This window comes from Theropithecus gelada, chromosome 8 (genome assembly GCF_003255815.1).
Source record: "Theropithecus gelada isolate Dixy chromosome 8, Tgel_1.0, whole genome shotgun sequence".
NCBI classification, from domain to species: domain Eukaryota; kingdom Metazoa; phylum Chordata; class Mammalia; order Primates; family Cercopithecidae; genus Theropithecus; species Theropithecus gelada.
Genome location: NC_037676.1, coordinates 97,594,739 through 97,619,989, shown reverse-complemented (window position 1 = coordinate 97,619,989; position 25,251 = coordinate 97,594,739). Strand labels below are relative to the sequence as shown.

At 37.3% G+C, this 25,251-nt stretch overlaps 1 protein-coding gene and 1 non-coding gene across 3 annotated transcripts; both read left to right on the top strand.

The window, feature by feature from the left end:
• The first annotated feature begins 347 nt into the window (after positions 1-347).
• On the top strand, positions 348-429 carry TRNAS-AGA. The gene has a single exon. It is a non-coding gene; the product is annotated as a tRNA-Ser (tRNA).
• A 430-nt stretch (positions 430-859) lies between these two features.
• C8H8orf37 (chromosome 8 C8orf37 homolog) lies at positions 860-24,361 on the top strand. Of its 2 annotated transcripts, XM_025394486.1 has the most exons (6): positions 860-1,052; positions 5,896-5,983; positions 9,145-9,209; positions 9,771-9,836; positions 16,704-16,799; positions 21,513-24,361. In XM_025394486.1, the coding sequence occupies exons 1-6, from the start codon at positions 898-900 to the stop codon at positions 21,664-21,666; spliced, it is 624 nt and encodes a 207-aa protein (XP_025250271.1). In that variant the 5' UTR covers positions 860-897; the 3' UTR covers positions 21,667-24,361. The 2 variants fall into 2 exon arrangements, with proteins under 2 accessions (XP_025250271.1, XP_025250272.1); XM_025394487.1 differs by lacking the exon at positions 16,704-16,799 and having other exon boundaries at positions 882-1,052; positions 21,513-22,298.
• The last annotated feature ends 890 nt before the right edge of the window (positions 24,362-25,251 follow it).

Below are 25,251 nucleotides of genomic sequence, written 5' to 3'. Positions count from 1 at the left end.
CTGACAGTCCCATCAAGGAAGCTGGGAGACTGGTTGGCCCCCACCCGGTTCCTGGTTCTCTCCTGGAAATGGCTCCAACATTGTGCAAGCAGGTGGGTGTACAATAGTTTTGAGCACACATCTCTCCCTCTCTCAGATTTAATTAGAATTTCCCTTTTTTCCAACAAAGAGTTGGACCGGATACCTTCTAAGAGTTTTACAAACAGTAAAATGATAAGCGCCATAACATTCAAATATGCTCCTAACAGCTCAGTAATGGTTTCCTCCAAATCAAAACGTGCCTGTTATTGCAGCAGACGCTTGTGCAGACTCTACATGCATTCTCACCACAAACACTTACACCGCCAGTAGTCGTGGCCGAGTGGTTAAGGCGATGGACTAGAAATCCATTGGGGTCTCCCCGCGCAGGTTCGAATCCTGCCGACTACGGGAACATCTGCTTTTTTTTCTTGCCATCAAACACTTTTTGTGTTTTAGAGCGTTCTGCTCGAACTTCCACAGATTTCAGGAATTTTCTAACCGTTGAAACACAACAGGGACCCAAACGGGACAGGAGAGAATGAAAGGGCCAGAAAGTGTGGTTGTGGTTACAACGTGGGCCCGGGAGAGGCAGACGGGACAAACCACGCCAGACGAGCTGAAAGGAAGAAACGCAAAGCATCGCGAGTCACACAGACACAGGGCAGAGACAGCTCCGAACTCCGTCCCCGCATGCGCCAGCCCCTCACAAACCCACCGCATTCTCTGCCGCGAGCCCTCGTGGGCGCCGGGTTGCCACGGGAAGCGGTGCGCATGCGCAGGGACGCCTAATGGAACGTGAGCCAGCCGGGTCCCCGCGTTACCCCTGGAAACCACCGGAGCCTGGCGATTCGAGGGGAAAACGCCAGGCGATTCAAGATGGCGGAGGACCTGGACGAGCTCTTGGATGAAGTCGAGTCCAAGTTTTGCACACCTGACCTTCTAAGACGGGGCGTGGTCGACCAGCCCAAAGGCTGCGACGGCGGCACACCCAGTAGCGACCGGAACCAAGCCGAGGCGAAAGAGAATCTCAGGTTAACGGGGCGGGAGGGGTGGACATGCTGGTAAAGCCCTGCTCCAGGCCCTAAACCTGCCCCTCCGCCGCCCAACCCAAAAGAAACGTGTCCGCGAACTCCAGCCCCTCCTTACATCACAGTTCAGCCCCTCAGCGCCCTATCCTCAGCGGCAGCGCACCCCTCGACCCTCTATGCGGATTCTGGCATTTCTTCACTCAGCGCAGACTCCGCCCCTCGGCCGGCCGCAGAGAGCTGGTCCCGCCCTCCCACAGAGCCCGCGGCCTGTGCCTGTCTTCTTCACCCTGTTTCTGCCTGCCAGAGCCTAGGAGGTTCTAGTCGGGGACCGGGATGCCCCTCAGGCGCCCCGTTCTTAACGCCGAGAAAGCTGTGCTGACCTCGGCCAGATTTTGCCTCTGTGTGGCCAAGCGGTTCTCATCTCCCTGTGAGGGGCCTGTTAGACAACTTCATCCCATAGACTCAGACCCCGCTCCCCAGGCCAATCCTAATTCTGTCTTTAGCTCAGTTTTGTTTTGTTTTTTGAGATGGAGTCTCGCTGTGTCCTGTTGCCCAGGCTGGAGTGCAGTGGCACGATCGTAGCTCACTGCAGCCTCCAACTCCCCGGTTCAAACGATCCTCCCACCTCGGCCTACCCTAGCTGGGATTGCAGGCACGAGCTACCACGCCCGGCTAATTTGTATTTTTCGTAGAGACAGAGTCTCGCTGTGTTGGCCAGGCTGGTCTTGAACTCCTGAGCTCAAGCTGTACTCCCGCCTCTGCCTCCCCTAAGTGCTAGGATTACAGTTGTGAGCCATCGCACCTCAGTTTGTTTGTTTTAAACTCAGGGAGTTAAGATGAGATTAGATTCATGACAAAAGGGTTAATTATTGTGAACATTAAATCGTCTACCTTCCTTCTCTCCATGGCCCCCTAGTTAAGGGTCCCAGGCATACATATGGAAATTTAGGGACATTTCTTAAGTATTTTGGTTTTTGATCTAAAAAAACTACCTTTCAAATTTACCAGTCGTTTTTCCTCCATATAATTATTAATAGGACTTCCTTCACTTCCCCATTTACCCCACAATCCCTGAAAAAAACAATGTTTGCATCAGAGTATTGTCCTTCAGCAACTCTTGCTAGAATCTTTTGGAAATTGCCTCTTGCCTAGAATATTTTGGAAACGCTTGTGAAATTACATGGAGGCAACCTTGGATCAATCTAAGAGCGTCATCTCCGTTAATTTTTTGGCTGCATCTTTGATTTGGTTTTGTTTTTTTGGTGTGTGTATGTGTGATTTCCCAAAGTATTATCCAGCTCTGTTACTAACCAGTTCACCTGGCTTATCTCCAGTGACATTTATTTATAAAAATTCACTCTGCGAAGATAAAAGCATCGAAAAAATTCTAAAGGAGCACATAAACAAAATTTCTAAAAGTTAGTCGAGTTCTGAGCAACATTTTAAAACAAAAATTAGAGACAACTATAATTACTATGAATGGGCTAACACTCATTTGGCTGGATGTTGTAAATATCACTCTCATTAAGTTTTATTATCTTGTATATTGGAATTCTTTATGTGCCTATTAGTACATCTACCATCCGTATCCCACAACAGTTGTTGCTTTAGTACTTTTCATTTGTCCTGCTAGGGGATAGAGCCAATCTATCAAGGAGCTTTTCAGAGCTGTTCATCTTAGGAGAACTAGCAGGCGGTGGGGCAGGATGTATTGAAGCAAGCTGCTCAAAATGGAAGGGACTATTTATGTGGATCTTCTCCAACCATGGGTTGTGTCATGCTTGCTCTACTAAAATTCATCCATAATGTTTCTAGTACCTCAGCCCACCTTAATACATTAGATTTTTTAGTACTAAATAACATAAAAGCCGTAGTGAACCAGTACTGTTGTCATTTATATTAAAACTTTTCATCTGGCAATGTAGTTGTAAATTGTACAAAAAACAGCAACAAAGGGCCTAAACCTTACACCAAATATAGTCCCAACCTGGTTTATAATGTTATATATTAAAATTTTTCCTTGAGCCAAAATTGATACTTAAAAGCTAGGAAGCAATTTATGTTTGAATTTATTAACAGGAGATTACCTACTAATTGTATAGCAGTGTAACCTGTCTCTCTCATAAGAGTTAAAATACTGATATTACCTCCTAAAATGATAGCTTTGCAAATAATACTATAAATGACCATGCTACATCTGGATACCAGGAACAACTGCTAATGTAAGGGGTCAAAACATGCAATTTGTTGAAGTGTTCAAAATGATAAAAAGAAATACGTGATTAGTAAAAAAAAGAAAAGACTGATGTGGGTTGAGAAGAACTGCAATAGGAATAAAGTGGTTCAGGATGATACAGATGGGAATATTTAAAGATAATATAGCTTTCTAGATGATAGCTATAACAGCCAACATTTATTGAGCTCTTTCTGTATGCTGAGTGCTTTATATATATTATTTCATTTAATCTTCACAACCCCATGAGGTGAATACTGTTACCCCATTTCACTGACCAAATCAATGCTTAGTTACTTGCCTACAGTCATATTGCTAAATCACAAGGACATAGTACATCTAGATTTAAGGTTTGTATATATACCTCTCACATTTAATTATAGGTTTAAGTGTTTATATTTTATTTTGAATATACCTTTTATTTTCAGCAGAAACTATATCTTTAAAAGATTAGAATGTCAGAAACAGAGTCAGAGAGGGAACCAGTAAAAGCTTATTAACATTTGATTGAGATTATTATCACATCAGAAGACCAAAAAATGTCTTATACAGTCCTTTAAAATTATGAGTTCTCAATGAAATGTTGACTTTATTGTTATTACTATAGCAAAGCATAGGCAAGTGTAGGCATTGTGAAATTGCGTGATCTAAGAACAGACCAGAATCTTATGTAAGCTGGTAATTTGGATCTGTAACAGTACTGATTAGGTTGGTGGAGTTTGGATGCATCTGATTCTTGAAATTGTGAAATTGCATGAGGGAGGATACCCCAGTGAGTATGTCCTGAAAGCCAAAGGAGAGAATTTTAAGAGGCCATCTTAGCAACCTCTTATCAAAAAAGAAATATAAGGAATTGGTACCCAACAGTGTCAGATGCTTCTGAAAGATTAAAGAGGATTGGAACTGAGAACCACCATTATATTGTAGTGATTTGGGCAGTGGAAACCTTTGAGAGAAGAGTTTCAATGTAGTTGAGGGATTAGAGGCCAGAAGTAGAATATTATACCTGAAAGAAATTTTAGTCATCTATATATCATTTTTATAGATAAAATATTTGAGTTTCAGAGAGATTAAATAATTTAAACTAGGTCAGTACCTCTAGACTGGTGATGATTTTGCCACCCAAGGGGCATTTGGCAATGTCTGGAGACTTTTTTTTATTGTCACACCTGGGGAAGGGTGTGCTATTATTTAATAGCATCTAGTGGGTAGATGCTGTAAAACGTCCTGCAATATACAACAGTCTCCTGCCCCCACATACACACCCCAGAGAATTATCTGACCCAAAATGTCTGTCGTTCCAAGGTTGAGAAACCCCTGTCTAGGATTAACACTCAGCTGATTCTAAATCTAGTCTACTTGTAAGGAAGTAGAAATCATGGATATAGACTATTCTTCAGTAGTGAGTAAGAAAGGGTGGCAGCTTTAAGAGAGGGGTTTTTCGAAGTGTCTCTTTGAAGAAGAAAGCCTTGAGCATACTTCTAAGTCAAAGGAAGAAACCAGTATACAGTGAAAGACATTAAGGGTAAAAGTTACAGTACAACTGAAGAGGCTAAGCCTGGAGACAGAATCAACCATGAGGTAGTAGGCAGCAGTCTCTTGCTTTTCTTATTTCAGGTTAAATTTTTTTACTCCAAGATGTAACGAAGAAGACCTATGTTAAAAATTGTCAGAATAAATACATTTCTGAAATTAGAGAGTTTGACTAAAAAACTTGTCTTCTAAAACAAATAATTTAATGAAGTTATAAAGTTGGTGTACAGCATCTACTTCATATAAACGCTAAAGAAAGTTAATGTTGCATAGTATGAAGTGCAGGGACTGCCCTAGATTCAATTCCAAGCCTTTTCTCCCACTGTTTATATGACCTTGAACAGATATCTGAATCTCTCAGTGCCTTTTCTTCATCTATAAAATGGGGTTAAATAAAGATACACTCATATAAAGACTAAGGACAATGCCTGGGTTATAGTAAGTATTCAGTAAATACTATTTAGCTATTAGCTATTTAGCATCAGCTATTAAATAGAAGTTCTGTGCAGTAGTGGTTTGTATTAATAATCCAGTGATGACTTTGCCTGCAGAAGGTAGAGGTAGTTGAGTAGTTGAGATATTCTAACAAATAGCACCTTTTTTGGGGGGTGGGGGGAGGGTGGTCATTTGATTACATGACCTTTGGCTCCTCTCATAAAGAGATATGGTTGACTTACAATGCAACCTTTGGGGAAAAGTCAGGAAGACTCTTAAAATTATCTTTGTTTATAATATCAGGTTCTGCTTATCATTGTACATATTTTGCATAAAATATATGCTTTATGTAATTTAGATAAGTACATACCCAGCTTCCTCTCAAATATAATGTATATAGTTTTAAATGTCTCAAGTATGTAATATCAAGTATGTAATAGTATAGAACATATGTGAATTTGTACCTGATAAAATATATCTTTGTCTCAACGAACTTAGACTATATCCACAGTGAAAAAAATTAAAATCACTTTTATCTTTCTACCATCAACTCTAATAATGGACTTTAAGCAAAACTCTTCCGATACTAACTTTATCTGCTCATAAACCTCAGGCAAGTTTTCTCTGCATATATTTTCTTTTCAGATCAACAGAAACATTTGAAAAAGAAGATGATCTTGACAGTCTTATTAATGAAATATTTGAAGAGCCCAACTTGGACAAAAAGCACTCTGTAAGTCAAGTGTTATAAATATGTAGTAATTCTGTCATTATTTCAAGACATGTTTAGAATAGTCTTAAAGAAGACGCAAGTAGCTACCCATTATCTTTTGAATTCCGAGAAATACAATTACTTAAAGAAATTATTACACTTAAAGAGCTGTAGAAGCAGTAAAATATTAGAAACTCTCAGTATGTGTTTCCCTGTGCATTTCTCAGTAAGAATAACATATTAGAAAAGCTGTTAGCATAGAAGTCAACTCACACATCAAGCTGGTCACTTGTATTTATTTGTAGTTTCTAAGAACACTTTTCTAAAAGGCCAAAAACAAACAGCTTTCATTATAGGAATGTGCTTAGCACCTCACATGCAATGCCATTGCTCTTATCCCATGAAGCAATGACTAAATTGTTAATATTTCAATTTTTTAAATGTTTATGTGTCTATTTTAGCTGCACAAAAAGTTTACAAAATAATATAACAGCAACCTATACACTGAACATACCATGACAGCCACCCATATTAAACATATATTAATGTTTTGCCATATTTGCTTCACTGGACCTTTTTTTAAAAAAAGAAGTGCAAATTAAAGATATAATTTAAGACCTCTCTAAATCCTACTCTATTGCCTTCCTTCCCAAAGATAACCATTTATCCTTTCCATCCATACATTTATACTTTTATTACATATGTATATAACCATAAACAATTGTAACTGTGTACAGCAGTCCATTATATAACTGCCACAGTTTATCCACTTCCCTGATGATGGACATTTACATTGTGCTCAGTTGTTTGCTATTACAAATAATGCTTCATCAGATATTTTTTTTTTAATTGGAGAAAAGGCATACAAATTTTAACATGTACACAGGGAAAACCAGTGATTACTCCTTCATTAGATATCTTTACATGGCTTCTTTTACCCATATACAGAAGTTTCTCTAGGATGTATAAAGCTAGAAGAGGAATTCCTAGGTCATAAGGTGTGCTTATCTTCAACTCTATCCATTGCCAAATTGTTTTCCAAAGTGACTTTATCACTTAACGTTTTTCATACTGGGCAGTATATCAGAATTTATGTATTTTAATTTTTATCAGTATGGTGTGTGTCAAGCATATCTGTTAGATTTAAAAGAAAGATACAAAAATAGAAGTCTAATTTACAAAGATCACAAAAAAAATTAAGAAATAACTATAGTACCAGGGTTTTGTTTTTTAAAGGATAGGGAAGATAAAAGCAAAACAGTGGACTGAAAACATCTAGGTAATGGTTGTGGTAAGGATATGGATAGAGACCACTTATATTTTTGTCACCCAGACTAAAAATCAAATGACTAGTATAGATTTTAAGATCTGAATTTTTCAAAATTAAACTTTTCAATTCACCTGAAGTAAATTAATACACTGATGCCAAGTTGAATAATATGTAAACACAATAGCAATATTAAATATAGTCATTCCTTGGTATATTCCAGGAACCCCCCATATATACCAAAATCCATACATACTCAAGTTCCACAGTCAGCCTTACAGAACCCACCTATATGAAAAGTTAGCCCTCTGTATATGGGGCTTTGCATGCCACAGATACTGTATTTTTGATCCTTGTTTGGTTGGGAAAATTCCACATATAAGTGGACTTGTGCAGTTGAAACCCATGTTGTTCAAGGGTCACCTGTACCCTGCAAACAGAATACTTCCTAAGTACCAAGTAAGTGTGTAAGCACTGAATAGTAATGTCAATTTGTAGTACTAATTAATGGTAGAAAAAAAGTACATCATTTTGTTGCTCTTCATTAATCGTCTGAACAATTCATTATTTATTAAGTACTATAGGGTGCATATCTGTTTATGAGGCGCTATCTTTTCAGTTAAGGTGTTTCAGAAGAAGATAAGTACTTCTCTGGCTTGGCTTTAAGATATACTAATTTGAAATAAAAGTAGCTCTTACAGTCATGAAGAAATAAATTTTTAAGCATGATCTTTTCCTTTCTTAGTTATGTATTATGTCCAGTTTTCCAGCCTTCAAAGGAGACAGCAGGTCTAAGTAAAACATTCATTGGGAAAAAAACATTTAAGAAAAGAAACATTGATAAACAGATGGTCTATGCCAGTGTTGTCATTAGAGGCTATATTATGCCCTAAAAATACTACTGCCCCACCGCACCCCCAGCTCTCCCATTCTGTCGCATTTCTGAACTGTTCCCAGACCCACACAAGAAAGCCCAGGAACCAACAACGAACCTCAGAGTGTGCCAGCTTAGAGTCATAAGCATGAGTCTGGATGGCACATCAAACATGCTCCCCAAACAGAAAGATTCGTGCATATTGTTATTTTTCAGACCTGTACCAAAATTTTTTCCATTTCTGCTTAACATCAAATAAGAGTTGAGCGACATAGTAAAACAATATTTTCGCCTCTATTAAATTTCCTCATCCACTATGTAAAATGAAGGCATGAAGGCACGACTCTGCATAGTTTAAATTGCCTTTTCTCCATCTCACTTCCTCTCCTTGGCGGTGGTCCTAGTGTGTGGTTAGTTTATGTTGTTTGGTACCATATACCAGTTAACACTTAATAAATGCTTGCTAATGATGATGATATTATGTAACCATATAGGAACTACTGTATGGTTGTGACTAGGTAGCTCTACATTTTTATTGTAGAACATTTATTGGTTGATACCATTCCATTTGATCAAAATTAATATTCCTGAAGTTACACAGGAGCTTGGTTAGTTTAATTTTAGTTCATATGACGCACATTCACAGCCTTTAAAAATGAGTCTGAGGTTTTTTTCCTCCTCAATTGAATTTTTCTAGAATGAAGTTTTAAATAGCAGGTCCTTCATATTAAATCATTGAACTGTAATATTAACTGAAGAGTTATAAAGTGACTCTAAATCTTAGCATGCTAATAATGGCAATATATCAATTTCCTAGCCTAAAAGTTAGTAGAGTAATTTGCACATTCCTTAGGGAGTTCTGCTTCCCTTTTGCCTTTAAAAGGTTTTGATCATTGTTTTTATTTCAGAAACTTAAAAATGATGCCATCAAAATGTGTATTTCAGTCATTTAGAAAATATTCTTGTTATAAGGAATATTAGTTTTCATGTTACAGTTTTCTAAGTTACTCGTGGCCTTTTATTGTTTTGCTTTTTTAACAGAAATTAAAATCTAAATCTTCAGGTAACACATCTGTCAGAGCTTCCATTCAAGGCCTTGGTAAAAGGTAAGTTGAGATTGCTTTGGTGACTTATACACACTATTGAGCAAACACTATGAGCATAATCTAGTAGATTTTGTTACCATTTAAACAGCAGTGACATTGAACAACAAAGCATTGGTTGGCCTTCAGGAGAAAGACCAATAGCAATATCTTCAGTGTTCTTATGGTCTATGACCCCCTTCATGTAAAGGAAATTAAATGGGGGATTATTGCTATTGTAAATAATTTTCTGCCATTTAAAAAAATGTGTGAACAGTTTCTCAAAATTAATGTTCTGTTATATTCTTCAGTATTTACTTTGTCCCTTACATTATTTGGCAAACACATTTTTCTTTTACTCATTTTAACTCCTTGAGTGTTCCTGAATGTACAGGTTATATCCAATAAAGCAGTGATCCTACAATAAATAGCTCTTCTTTGAAATGGTTGGCTTGCTAGGGAAAATAGACAATTTGATTACAAGAACATAAAGTCAATAAAACCAAAAATTTTTTAACATGGCCAATTAACTTCTCCTATTTTTTGTTATAACTTCATATTTTTGCATCTGTTGAACACATCTAGTTGCAGTCCGGTGTACCTTGGTGGAAGCTCTATTCCATGTGGGATTGGAACAAATATTTCATGGAGGTAGGTTGTCAGAAATGTATTATACTTTCTTACTAGGTTTTTTCCAAATGGATGCCCCGTTGTTAAAATGTAGTTCTTAACATCTTCGCATCAATCTGTTTTATAAGGAGAGGTATTTTTATTAGCTAATCTAAGAATTCTTTGTTTTTTATTCTTGGGAGATAGCTATTGAAAGCGGTGATATTACGTACGTGTTATTCATTTTATGCTCTTTTCTAAGCCCCACTTGAAATGCCTGGATCACTCCAGTCCCAGCTTTGTTTCCACAGGACACAGGAGAGTGAACTTCTTTCCAGGCAGTGGAAGCAAAGTGGCCATGCAGATACATGATGCCTTACCCACACGGCCTTGGCCAGTTAGCATGCAAAGCTACAGGTCTGCATTACCCAAAACATTCTCAAGCATAGTTGCTTGATTTCACGTTTACATATTTCAAAAGCAGAAACCCTACATTCTTTGTCTCTTCCCTGCCCTTCCTACCTCTGTTTTCTCACTCAGTACCTCTTTCTGGGCAGTCTTATAGTCATGATGCCACCTACCCCAACCCCATGTTAGCCCCATAGTCCTAGCACATTCCATTGGCACTTTCATAATATGGGCAAACAGTTTGGCATTAAGCAAACGCTACTCTCCTGCTGCTTTTGGTTCTATTTTTGGCAGAGGCCTACTTACCTAGCTTACTTTATTAAAATATTTTTATCTAGTTATTTCTAAAACACTTACTTTCTGTTAATTTTTTAAGAAAGAACGGCCTAAGTTATATGATTGCATGTTGACCACATTTCTGGAGGGATAACTGTTATATAGTCAAGCGTCACCAGCAAGGATACATTCTGAGAAATATGTCATTAGGTGACTTCCTCATGTACAAACATCATAGAGTGTACTTACACAAACCTAGATGATATAGCCTACTACACACCTAGGCTAGGTGGTGTTCTAGCCTACTACACACTACTAGGCTACAAACCTGTGTAGCATGTAACTACACTGAATACTGTAGGCAGTGGTAACACAATGGTACATATTTGTGTATCTAAATATTAAAAAGGTACAGCAGAAATACATTCTAAAAGATTTTTCAAATGGTACAGCTGTATAGGGCACTTAGCATGAACCGAGCTTACAGGACTGGAAGTTGCTCTGGGTGAGTGAGTGAGTGAGTGGTGAGTGACTGTGAAAGCCTAGGACATTACGCTGGTGTAGACTTTATAAACACTGTAACTTAGGCTACACTAAGTTTACTTTAAAAAGTCTTTAATAATACTAACCTAAGCTTACTGAAACTTTTATAAACTTTTAACTTTTGATTCTTTTTTAATAGTAATTTAAAACACAAACACTGTACAGCTATACTAAAATATTTTCTTTCTTTGTATCCTTATTCATAAGCTTTTTTCAATTGTTTCATTGTTTTTTACTTTTTCAACTTTTTTGTTAAAAATGAAGACACAACACACACATTAGCCTAGGCCTATGCAGGGTCTGGATCATCCATGTCACTGTCCTGCACCTCCACATCTTGCCCCGCTGGAAGGTCTTCATTGAGGGGGCTACAACATGCATGGGGCTGTCATCTCATAAAAACAGTGCCTTCTTCTGAAATACCTCCTGAAGGACCTGCCCGAGGCTGTTTTACAGTTAAGTTTTTTTAATAAGTAGAAAGAGTACATTCTCAAATAATGATACAAAGTATAGTATAGTAAAATCATGAACTAGTAACATAGTTTATTATCATTATCAAGTGTTATGTACTATACATAATTGTATGCACTACTTTTATACAACTGGCAGCTCAGTAGGTTTGTTTACATCAGTATCACGGCAAACACATGAGTAAGCATTGTGCTATATAGGACAGCTATGATGTAACTAGGAATAGGAATTTTTCAGCTCTGTTATAATTCTGTAGGACCACTGTTGTATATATGGTCCATCATTGACCAAAACATCACTGTGGCAAATTAACTGTATTGAATAATAGAAGTGGGAGTTAAAAAAACATTGTTGGAGGGTTGTGGTGGTGCCAGCCTACATCCAAGGACAATGTCCAGAAGGTAGGGCTATAGGACAAAGGTGAAATTAGGAGTCTGGAGAAGCCTTATATGGGAACACCAGGCAGCCAAAGGCTAATATAAATCCACTGGAATGTTACCTGCTATTAGAGCTATAAAGAATAATTAATAGTAATTGAATCATCATGTATCGAGGACTCTCTGTACAAAAAAATTAGAGCTACAAACTGCCTGTAGAGGTGAATTTAGTGTTGTTGCTATCAATCCTCAATTACCTGTCTCAACTCAGTTGGGACTTGTCTCCGTCATTTTCAAGCCATGCCGCCTCTATTCCAGGGATCTATCAAGTCACCCATGAACCACAGCAGCAGTTTCCCAGTTAGCATCCACTTCCATCTTTTCTAGTATCACCCACATATAGCATTCAAGATAATATCCCTAAAATATTATTTTGAGTGCCTCTCCTCTATTCAGAAGGGAAGTAAGAGTTGCCATTTGTCTCACATTAACTCTAAACGTACTATTTGCTTTACCAAATTGTTATCCTTGTTGTTCCTCTTCTCTCTTTAGTTCCTTCAGCTCCAATTAAAGCCTGGGTCAGATATTCCACTTCCACTGGGACGCTTGTCATTCTGTACTTTCCACTTGTGTTTTTCTGCGTCTCAGTATATTTACATTTATTCCCTGTCCGAAACAACACTCCCTTCTAATGCATGTCTCCTGCTGCCTTATCTGTTTAATTCACATACTGTAGATTGATTTTTCCATTTGAATTTTTTCCATTTTTTAAATCCATTGAATGCCCATGTCGTAAACTCTGTGTTAGGTTATCAATGAAAGGCAAAACATTGGCCAGTGAGGAACAAAGCAGCACATGATTACTCCTGTGGCATGAAACGGAAGGGCTCTGATGACAGAATGCCTGAGTTCAAAGCCTCACTCTGCCACTTACAAGCTCTGAAGCCTTAAGAAGGGATGTTATCTTCTAAAACCTATTTCCTCACTCTTAAAAACTAAACATATTTCATGAAGATACTCTGAGGATTAAATGAAATAATACATGAAAACTATGCTTATGGTGGAAAAGACAGCTAGGTACTGCAGGCACACTGGGTTCTAATTAAAGTGTCTTTCTCATCCATTAGTCCTGCTTTCTTGTTATATCTCAGGGACTAGAATATTTATTCTACTACTAGTTTTCCATTTAATCTCAGGAAATACATATACTTATAGGTGCCTTCTGTTTTCATGAATGATCTTTTAAAAAATACATTCTGGTTTACTTCTAAAAAGTAAACATTTCGTTAAGATTTTCTTATGTATGAAATATTTTGTGTGTACTTTGATTTAGTTCTAGCACAGACAAAATCTATGCTAGATGGAATTTCAGTAAACCAAAGAACAGCCTGTTTTCATAGCTCAAGGCTCCTATCACATACTGTTAGTCCAAGTGGGATGCCAAAATCAATTATACCCCATTTCTGCCTCCTGCACAGCTGTAAGAAGAGATACCAGTTGCATATATATGTGCAGGTAAATATTTGTATTCACAGACTTTTTATTAGTTGCCCCTTTCATGACACACAATTTGCACCCATAGAAAGATAAACACATGTTCGTCTGCATATGCAACATTTTATGTGTGAAGTACTTTATACTGTCCAGAGCACTTTTTATATATGCATATTGACTTACCTACTCCACAGGAGAAAAACCCAAGATGCCGATCAAGAATTTTTACCTCCATTTTATAAATGAAGAGATGGAGGTACTTGTGTTAAATTCATCAAACATATATTAATCACCTGGTAGGTCCTAAGGATTAAATGAACAAATTATGGTGAACAAATAAATGGACACTTCCTGTCCTCCATAAGCTTTCAGTCTAGATAAGGAGATAGGCTTTAAATAGATATCCCACAAATAAGTATTTAATTTCCATTTGATATGTGACATAAAGGGAAAGTGTGGCATACTATAAGCATAAATAATGGGCACTCTAACTAATATGAAGGATTAAGGAATAATTCTCTGAGAAGATAAACCACAATATGAAAAATAAGTAGGAGTTAGGCAAAGAGAGGTGACTATTGGAACCAGAGCGCACACATGTTTAGAAGATCCCTGAGAAGGGGAGGAGCTGGGGGTGTTCCTCTGGTGGGAGGAACAGAGAGCATCTGGCCGTGCTGGAGCATAATGGGTAGGGAAAGAATGGCCGCAGAGGGGACTGGAGAGAGAGTGGAGGGACATTTGACTTAGGGTCCTGTAATCCTTTAGAGGAGTTTGGGAAAAGTATGTCCTGTGTGCAATGGGCCAGATTTGTGTTTCTTAAAAAAGTCATGTCAGCTGCTGTGCAGAAAATGGCTTGAGAGTTGGAGGGGCAAGACAGGAAAGAGAAGATGGGAGTTGTGACCTGCGTGGTAGCAATGACTTAGGGAAAAGCTCAAATTTGAAGTATTTAGAATATAGAATTGACAGAATTCAGTGATTGACTAAGAAAGGTAAGAGAGAAAGTTGTTAAGAATGACTCCCAAATAATGTGCCTTGCTCAAGGTCATATCAATTATTACAAAGCAATGATTCAAGTTGGTTACTTGATACCTAATCCATTATGGTTTCTATTATACCACGTAGCAGAAAGCCATGTAATGTATGGGAAGAATCTTAGCTGATGTTGCTGTTGGAACTGCTGTTATCTTCAAACTGTCCAAATATCAAGTTTCTCTAGTCCCATTGTATAGATCTGATAGGATTTAACAGAGAACCACAGTGTCTGGGCAGAAGATTATATTGGGTTAGATTTGGGGCATTCTTGTCATAAACATCTTTAAAATAGTGAATTCTACTTATTAGCTGGACAAAAGAACAAAGCTCTTGGTGACATGTGTGATTTCCTCTACATTTTAGAGGGAAAGACCTGACAGTTTGTCTTTCACTGGAGTCATGACTTTATATTAGATATGCTTTTATTTACATAGTTATGAAAGAGAAATACATTTCAGCCCTGAAAAGAAGTACTGATTTACATGGCCAGGGCATAAAGGAAATTGAATCTATCCTGCCTATTTGTGGTGTTTGTTTGATTTCTAGTTACAGCTCTGGTTTGAGGTAATGCTGAATGACTTTAGATTTTAGAAAAAGATTTGTCTTTCATTTGTTGATGGAAAGGGGAGAGAATAGTAGTAGGAAGCATGGTGGCAGTAATAAGTACTACAGATAAAATGAAGGCATTTTCAAACCAATCGAATTTTACTCTCAATTATTTTTTAAACTACTTGCAAGACTGGATTATTCCATAGACTGGTACTAATTATGATCTAATAGAGTAAATCGTAGCAGTGGAATGATTTCTTAGCTGCAAGTTAGTTTTATGTTTCTCAAAGGACAGTGTTTGTAGGAAAATGTGGTGGTGTGAATAGATTTGAATAAACTACTAAATTTTAAATTAAATTAAAAAGCTGTATTTAACATTATGGTTGAGATTTTACACATACAAAATGTCAGGAAATTCTAAATTATAGTTCCCACAACAGCAATAATTCAGCCAAATTGCACATGTGTATTAAGGCATTAAAGTTAACACTCTGTGCAATCATGTAATAAACTATGTATGCATAAGAAAGCAGGTCATAGTAACTTTGGGAACTATCATTTTGCATTTCCTGACTTGTACATTCAAAGTCTGAGTTCAAATGTGTACAAATGTAGTTGTTGAATTTCCAAATGTAGAAATGCAACTTCAATAAATTGCTAACAGTTTGAAAGAAAATATGGACTTGCCTATGAAACTTGTATAGGTTTTAAATGTTTCATTATTATTATAGTTAATAGTATTTTTAGAAATACAAAGCATTTATTCTCAAAGAAACTTTCAGGCCAAAGGTATTTGCAGTTTTGAAATTAGCGTATCTGAACTTTGAAGGGAAATAAATGAAAAAAATCTAATGATGAGTTTGTTTTATTTTTTCATTACAGAAGTATTATGTGCTTACTGGAAGAATAAAAACAAAATTGAAACATGTATAAAGAAAAAGATAATAATCTCCCTTCCTTCCCTTTATTCAACCACTCCTGATGCAACCAGTGTTACTGTGTAGTATGTAACTTTCTACATTTTGCTCCATGTTCTTATAAACTTCTAGCCACCTATATAGGAATTTATTGGGGGGGTCGTTTTTACAAAAATAGGATCATGCTATACGTGTTAGTGTGCACCTTGGTTCAGATATCCCTCCAGGTTAGTATATAACCTAGTTATCATGAGCATTGTTTATTTCTTCTCTCACTACAATCGAAGCTCTATGAATACAGAATCTCACTAGCACATACCAGACTCTCAATAAATATTTTTTAAGTGAGTGAATGAATGCATTATGCCAAGTTGTGAGGCAGCAAACAAATACAATCTTTTCCCAGCGCTTAATCAGCTTATCTGAGAAACAGATTCATTTCAATGTCATGTGACATATTCTTTGGTAGACATATTCCTGAAAATTTCAGTAGGAAGGGAAGCATTTAAAGAAGTTAGCTTATGTGAAGATCTCCCTCAGACCTAATTTGAAAACCATGGAATTAAAAGATCTACAAATCTATTTTCTTTTGTATCTATATAATATATGTGTATGTTCAATGTACAAGATCGTAGTAAAATAGGTTTGTGCAAAAATTTAACCTTAAGGTTTAGACTGCAAATAATGCTTTAGTATAAAGATTTATAATCAGATTAATCTGTACTTTTCTGTTGTTTATTCAGTAGTCTGTAATATGTGGTATATCCCATAAATAAATCACCGTGTCTTCACATTTAAAGATACCAATAATCTTTCATATACAATTTTTTTTTTCTGAACAGAGCATGTGACCATCTGCGTTGTATAGCCTGTGATTTCTTGGTAGTCAGCTATGATGACTATATGTGGGACAAATCATGTGATTATCTGTTTTTCAGGTATGTTACTAAAGAACTTCACTCTGAAAAAAGTACCAAGTACTTTATATTTCTTATTTTGATATATTCTGTCCAGGTGGATTCGGCCAGATCATGTGGGCTTCACCTCTTCAATATAGTCATGTGCTACATTATGATGCTTCAGTCAGCAATGGACTGCGTACATATATACATGGTGGTTCCATAAGATTATAATGGAGTTGAAAAATTCCTATCACCTAGTGACATCATCGCCATTGTAATATTGTACTGCAATGCATTGCACATGTTTGCAGTGATGCTGGTATAAACAGTAACATGCTGTAGAGGTTTGTAGCCTATACCATGTAGCCTAGGTGTGTGGTAGGCTGTACCGTCTAGGTTTGTATAAGCTCAATCTGTGATATTCCCACAATGATGGAATTGCCTAACAAAGCATAAGCAATGCATGACTGTGTTTCTGTCATCCATCTCCTTCTCTCCATCTGCCTGCTGTCAGCCTAGATAAGGACATGTTACTTCTGGACAAGAATACAGAAGTAACCTCCTCACTGGTTTTTCTGCCTACAGTCTCTTCTTTCAGACCATCCTTCCCTTGTTCAGAATTAAAGCATAGCTCAGAGTATACTGTCCTACTGCTCAACACCCTTCCACCTACAGAATAATGTCCAAATTCCTTAGCATGGCGTTCACGACCCTCCATAATCCAGCTCCCATCCATCCATCATCCAGCTTTGTCTTCCCACAATGTATATTTCACCTTTGAAAGATTTTATTTACATGAGAGTACTCAAGGCTCCCATTGCCTCTGACTTGGTACAACCTCTTTACCTCCTAGGATGCCTTCCCACCATTTTATCTACCTAAACCCTACCTGTCCTTCAGAGTAAAGTTCATCACATGTCTTCCATGATTCTTTCACCACTCTCTCAACTGGAAGAAAACTCTTCCCTTCCTGTGTATTCACGGTGCTTTGAACCTATTATATACTGTAATATAAAACTGAAGCTTTTAGGTTGGTGTATGACTACCTTTCTCCTTGTGGCTGAGATAATGTCTTGCTCATATTTATATAATTTGCACATTCTTATACACTTACAGAATACCTAATATCTTTAAGGTGTTACAAGTTATAAAAATATATTTGAACTTTACATTGACATTTTCAATTAAAAATTTAAAGCTAAAAATTAATACAGTGTATTATTGCAGCACTTTTCAATAGCATAAAGAAAAGGGTAAGAGACTTTCCCCTACACCTCTTTTGGCAGCCATTCTTGGGTAAATCTATGAGTATACCCTAATTTAATAGTTGTTAAACTTTCTCACATCAAGAACCACTTTGAAAATCTTATGAAAACTTTGAATCCTCCTCATACATATACACACAATTCAAATATAAAAATACATGGAAAAATTATAACTTTAAAAATTTTACAGTTTCCAATCCAAATAAAGCCTAATGTATTCCCAAAATCTGAGGTCAGGAACCCATACTTTTAGGCTTAGCCCACTTTTTACCCTATAAGTGGAAAAGTTGGCTTTTAATTACAGGTTGACTTTTCCTTTTCTGACTTTTCTAAACCCTCTGCTATTTACTATCTACTAGTTAATCTAATAAGTGGCTAATAATCTCCATATGTCTCCAAGATGAAGCATGAATTTTTATAAAACCATCATAGGATAATAAAATGCATGTAACATCAAGACAGTGGTGAACACAGGCATAAAGTAAACTATGGATAACTTAGTTGGTACTTGAGGAACTTGCAGCATCTCAGAGTCATCAAGAATACCAGTTGGTTTACCCTAGATCTGTGGCAGCCTGGTTTTAAAATATATGTATTTTTAGAAAAAACAGTGACAGCTAGAGGATTTATTATACTATTAAAAATAAACAAGTAGTCATTATTTAAATCAGTAGAAAATACTGTCTCAGTTTTCAAGACACTTAGGAATATCTCTTGGAGATAAGAGAATGGAACAGCTAAAGAATAAGGCTGTCTCCACCATCAAGATATAAATCATTGATATGATATTTATTTTGTACAGTATATTGGTGTTTACCAGTAGACATTATTCAGCACCTAGTCTATGACACTCTTAGATACTGGGCTCATAAGATGAGAGGAACCCAGGGGAAGGGAGACATGGGCGGGGACAAGCATGTGAGCAGCAAGTTAATAGAGACAATAAGGCCAAGAGCACTGATGGGAGGTGAGCCTTGGATAGGAAAAGGAAGACCTCTATGACTGAGAGGAAGCCAGCAAGGTACTCATGTGTTCAGGGAGAGCTTACCAGGAAATTGAAGGCTTTCATATCTAGCGACCTGGTTTTGAGAATGAAGATGTGATCTGGTGAAAATAAGAGAGTGGAGGAGGATGTGGAATAATCACTGAGGAAACCAGAAGTGGACAATGACCAAAGACAATTTACATATTACACAGTGGAATGCTGTTCAGTTGTTTTATCGTCCTATTTTACAGATGAGAGAAGTAAATGTATCCTAACTTTGAGAAATTTTAGAGCTTTTTTTTTTTTTTTGAGATGGAGTCTTGCTCTGTTGCCCAGGCTGGAGTGCAGTGGCGCAAACTCAGCTCACAGCTCACTGCAAGCTCCACCTCCCGGGTTCACGCCATTCTCCTGCCTCAGCCTCCCGAGTAGCTGGGACTACAGGTGCCCGCCACTACGCCCGGCTAATTTTTTGTATTTTTAGTAGAGACGGGGTTTCACTGTGTTAGCCAGGATGGTCTCGATCTCCTGACCTTGTGATCCGCCCGCCTCAGCCTCCCAAAGTGCTGGGATTACAGGTGCGAGCCACTGCACCTGGCCTTTTTTTTTTTTTTGAGCCAGTCTCGCAAGCCGGGTTGCCCAGGCTAGAGTGCGTGCTGCAATTTCAGCTCACTGCAGCCTCCACTTCCTGGATTCAAAGGATCCTCCGGCCTCAGCCTCTTGAGTAGCTAGGAATACAGGTGTGCGCTACCACATCCAGCTAATTTTGTAGAGATGAGGTCTCACCATGTTGCCCATGCTGGTCTCAAACTCCTGAGCTCAAGTGGTCCACCCACCTTGGCCCCCCAAAGTGCAGGGATTACAGGCATGACCCCCCACAGCCGGACAAGTTTTAGAACATTCTAAAAGAAGTGTAAGCTATACTTACCACCTTGCCACAACAGCTGAAGAAAATGCTTTTATTTTTCTATTAAATCATGTGTTTTCTTTAAGGAATGGAATGATTTTTCCCTAAGCTTTTAAGATATGTGCATTTTAAAAAGCATTTTAAATGTCATAATTAGATCCCTGCCTATTCATGATTTCTAATCCTAAAATCTCTAAGGATTCAGTCAAGTATCAAATGTTAAGTTTTCAAAATATTTTGCAGATCAAATAAAGGACATTTTTCCTCAACAACCTAGTTTTGGCAGGGTTTTATTCTTTCTGTTAAAATTTAGATTATTCATTTCTTCCCTTAGCTAAGTCGTTTAGCTGGTCAGTCTGTTTCCTGAAGTCAGACAGTTGGCTTGGAAAATCTCTCAGGTTTTGTGAGGTTCTAACCTTCTAAATTGTGCCTGAATTTTGTACAGTGTAATACTGAATGTGGTGCCCATTGACCAGCAGAGGGCACTTTGTAGCCTGCCTTCTGTTGTAGTGATATCCGCAAGTAGTGGTTAGGTACTGTATCTCTTTTTCCAGTATTCATACTGTATTTCATCCTTTCACTTTGTATTTTTTCATAATTTTTAAAATTTTTTTCCATTTTTCTTTGCCATGGAATGTTTATATGAACTCATTACATGGATTATCATGAAATCATAATTGATTTTTTTATTAATTAAACTTCTGTAGTCTTTTTTTATAGTAGTATCAAATCCAGTGGTTATCATTTTTACGATGGCCCTACTTGTTGATTTAATTATTTCAACATTATTAATATTTATTTCAGGATAGACTTTTTGTTGCTGATAGTATGAGTAAATAGATCATTGAAACTAATGAAAATTTTCTATAGTTAATTCATCAGAAACCTATGATCTTTATGCCTCTGATGTTCTCTCAACTTGCCATATTGCAGGCTTTTAAAATACAGCATAGGTGAGTATCTGCGGTAGGAGATGAACCACCATCCTTTCCATCCTATTTTCATATTATTTAATCTCTGATAGGATGTTCGTAATTCTTCAGCCCTTTAGGTTACTGTATTCCACAACAGTCAATAAACTGGCCTAGAGAATTGCCATAAAAAGTACAGATTATCAAAGAAATACCATCAGAAAGAGAACACCGAAGCATATCATCTAATGTTAGTGTGAGGGGATCTTGGTTGTTTAGTGTTCAGATACTGGGAAAATAAGAAAATAGGCTGGGCACCATGATTCACGCCTGCAATCTCAGCGCTTTGGGAGGCTGAGGTGGGTGGATCACTTGAGCCCAGGAGTTTGAGATCAACATGGACAACATACTGAGACCTCGTCTCTACAAAAAAAAAATTTTTAAGCCGGGCATAGTGGCACATGACTGTGGTCCCGGCTACTTGGAAGACTGAGGTAGAAGCCTGGGAGGTCAAGGCTGCAGTGAGCCATGATCGTGTCACTGCACTCCAGCCTGAGTAACAGTGAGAGTCCTAAAAAAAAAAAAAGAAAGAAAGCAATGACCTTTTTAAAAAAAAAATTTTTTTTTTAATCATTAAGCAGTGAACAAAGGCACTATGCTAAAACTTTCCTGTTTTACTGATAGGAACAACATGCCAGAATTCCACAAATTAAAAGCTAAGTTGGTAAAGAAGAAAGGAACACGGGCATATGCCTGCCAGTGTAGCTGGAGAACTATTGAAGAAGTGACTGACCTTCAGACAGATCATCAGCTTCGCTGGGTTTGTGGTAAACATTAAGAATGCAGACTGCACATTCGGACAGATGCATCCATGAGAGCGGTCTCCATGAATCATCATCATATTTAGACAATAGTCCCTAACAATACCATTCCCTGTGGGAAAAGGCAGTGAATTTTATTGATACAACTACATACATTTTTGAAGACCAAATGGACTAAGGAAGATAATGTATTATAACACTCTGGAATTATTCCTGATATATGGATGTTTCACTTTCTACATTCTTTACTAATGTGACAGGCATCTACATTCTTTATTAATCTGTCTTCTGTTTAATAGAGGTTTGATTATGGAGTTCCATACAAATATCTAGTTTTTCATTAGCAGCTGCAATGTTGATTGCTAATACGTTTAGCAAAACATTCCCCCACTTGTAGCAGTTAAAGTGGATAAAGTCAGCCAGGGCAAAGAGGTCATTTAGGAGTGTCTACAACACTCCAGTCAGATCTCTTGTTACCAAAGATCATAATTTAGACATGGCAGAAACCAGGTAATCAGTGGCTAACGGAAGGGTACTCAGGAGTAGTTACAGGTATTTTGCAAAAACACTGCCTCATGGCTGATCTTACCTCATGAACTCAAAGCAATGTTATGCACAATATTAAATATATGTTACTAGTTTTAGCTTACTTTTCCCTCTTTTGTTCATTTAACTATTAAAAGTTATTTTCTCTTTTGAATAACCAATAATATATAAAAAGAGTTTGATGCATCCAAAATCATAAAAATCATAATACATACAGGTTATTGTTGGATTTACCAAGTACTTTCTATCCTTTAATGCCTAAAACTCCATCAAGTGAAGTAAACAACAAGTAATATAATTTTTCAGGCAGCCTGTGGACTTTTCTGGTAGGATCAGGTTAACATATCGTTTATTAGGTGAGTAAGTGAAAAGACAAAGCATAACTGAACCAGCAGGTAACCTATTGGGCTTCTTCCTGACATCACTGAGATCTGAGGAGCCCTACAATAGCAGCACATTCAGGAAATCAGATCCCTCAAAATTTCTAGTTCCCAACCCCATTGAGAGATTTTGGGAGCTTTCTAATCTGCCACAAACCCTCTGCTACATATGTACTATATAGTTTAAATGTGTGATACAGAGCACACTGAAAGGGAGTAATTGAAACAAAGTTATAATCTTCTTAGTCTTATGCTAAATTTATTCCAGCCACCCTACTGAAGGGAGGAAGATCTGATCATTAGAATCCTTTTCCTAGCCATGACATATTTACATACTTGTAAAATTTACTGTAGTAAGTCTAGCATTGCAACAGAATAGATCTTATAATGGCCAATCCTAATACTTCTGTATTAAGGATACCATGACAGACTAAGCATGGTGGCTAACGCCTGTAATCCCAGCACTTTGGGAGGCTGAGGAGGGCAGATCAGCTGAGGTCAGGAGTTCAAGACCAGCCTGGCTAACATGATAAAACACCATCTCTACTAAAAATACAAAAATTAGCTGGGCGTAGTGGTGCATGCCTGTAATCCCAACTACTCGGGAGGCTGAGGCAGGAAAATTTCTTGAACCTGGAAGGTGGAGGTTGTGGTGAGCCAAGGTTGCACCACTGCGCTCCAGCCTGGACAACAGAGTGAGACTCTGTCTCAAAAAAAAAAAAAAAAAAAAAGGATATTATGACAGATTTTATCTTTTAATAAAAATGTATTATATCCCAAAAGTTTTATCTACATGTAATTGAGTCAGAAACCTAGGGGGATGTTGATTGAAGTCAACTGCTGGAAAAAAATAGCAGAGCAACAAGATGCACGCATTCAAAACCTCATAGAATTTGACACACTATTCATAATGGTGCAATCCTTTTTTATTCCAGTAAGCAAATTTACTAAATCACTAATTTGAAAAAAGAAATTTTTTTTGAGACAGAGTTTCACTCTGTTGCCAGTTTGGAGTGCAGTGGTGCGATCTCGGCTCACTGCAACCTCTGCCTCCCAGGTTCGAGTGATTCTCCTGCCTCAGCCTCCCGAGTAGCTGGGATTACAGGCGCACGCCACCAAGCCCAGCTAATTTTTGTATTTTTAGTAGAGACAGGGTTTCACCATGTTGGCCAGGATGGTCTCCATCTCCTGACCTCGTGATCCGCCCACCTCAGCCTCCCAAAGTAACCTATATTGCCTCTACGTTGAAGGGACAAAGTTGTCCTGTTTTTTTTTTCTTTTATTATTTCATTATAACTATCCTAAAACGTACATACATTGCCTATGTTTGGCATTCCATAACATAATAATTATAATAATTGCCCAATGTCAGAAATGTATGTGTGAGTTCCCATTTTTATTGGCAATTTATAAGCTTTTTAATATTGTACTATTTAAAACTAAAATGTAGAAAGAATATTATGTTTATATACAATCAGATAAATTATTAACTGTTGTAATTTAAGCTGAAAATGAAACTATTTTAGTTGAAGAAAAGTATAGTTTCCAATCATCTATAATTTTAAAATGCAAAGCCTATAAAACTTTCAAGATGTTTTGCCTATTTGTTTTTTAATATTTATAATAATTTTCTGTCTTTAGCAAGTAACTATTGTTAAGCCAGGTAACTTCTGTATTTGAACTGTATTTTACTCTCAGACCCTCATCCTGCCTAGAAATGAGTAATAAATAATTACTCTGTATTATTTACTTCTTTTATTTTATAGTAAAATATTCATTTGGATGGGTGTTAATTTGAAATCATTTTGATGATTTTTTTTTTGAGACAGAGTCTCTCTGTTGCCCAGACTAGAGTGCAGTGGTGCAATCATAGCTCACTGCAGCCTTGAACTCCTGAGCTAAAGTGATCCTCCCACCTCAGCCTCCCAGAGTGCTGGGATTACAGGTGTGAACCACTATGCCCAGTCAAAAAAAATTGTTTTAGTGTCAACAGAAAAGTTTCCAAGCATCCAGTTAAACAGATAATTTGTTTACATTGGGGAGGAGAAGTATGCCATAACTCTGATGTATGTGTGTGTGTATACATGCATGCATAAAGAGAATGTGTGTGTACATGCATGTGTAAAATAACATGGGTATTCACAGGAACAGGTCCAAGTTTAGGAAGAACAGACCATGTTGACTTGGCAGTATATACCTAGAACCTGTTTGTTGATGTCAGTAAACTTAGTACTTTTTCTTGGGCCAGAGTATGTGTCATCAGACTCTGAGTCTGAATTGCTTTCTCTCTTTTTCTTACTGATATTTAAGAATATGAAAGAAAAAGGTCTTTGTATCCAAAAGCATTATGATGAAGCTTAGCCATAAACTTCAAATGCTGATATTTCTCAACTGTTGTTTTAACAAAATCTCTTATCAGCCAACCTACTGCTCCCAGTAATCAGCAATATCTCTTGTATAAAATAGTTCCTGCAGCAAAGAAAAAATTTAAAATAGGCAATCTCTTTAGAGATTTTGCATCTTATTGTATTTCATTGGGTTTGTGACATCATTTTGTCCCCTATTTTAAGATTACACTAGAAAAACTAAAAAAGAAAAAATATTTCATTAGTTATGTATATATACAAGTACATGATAATTAAATTTGACTTTCCCCAAATGCCTTGAGATAAGGGA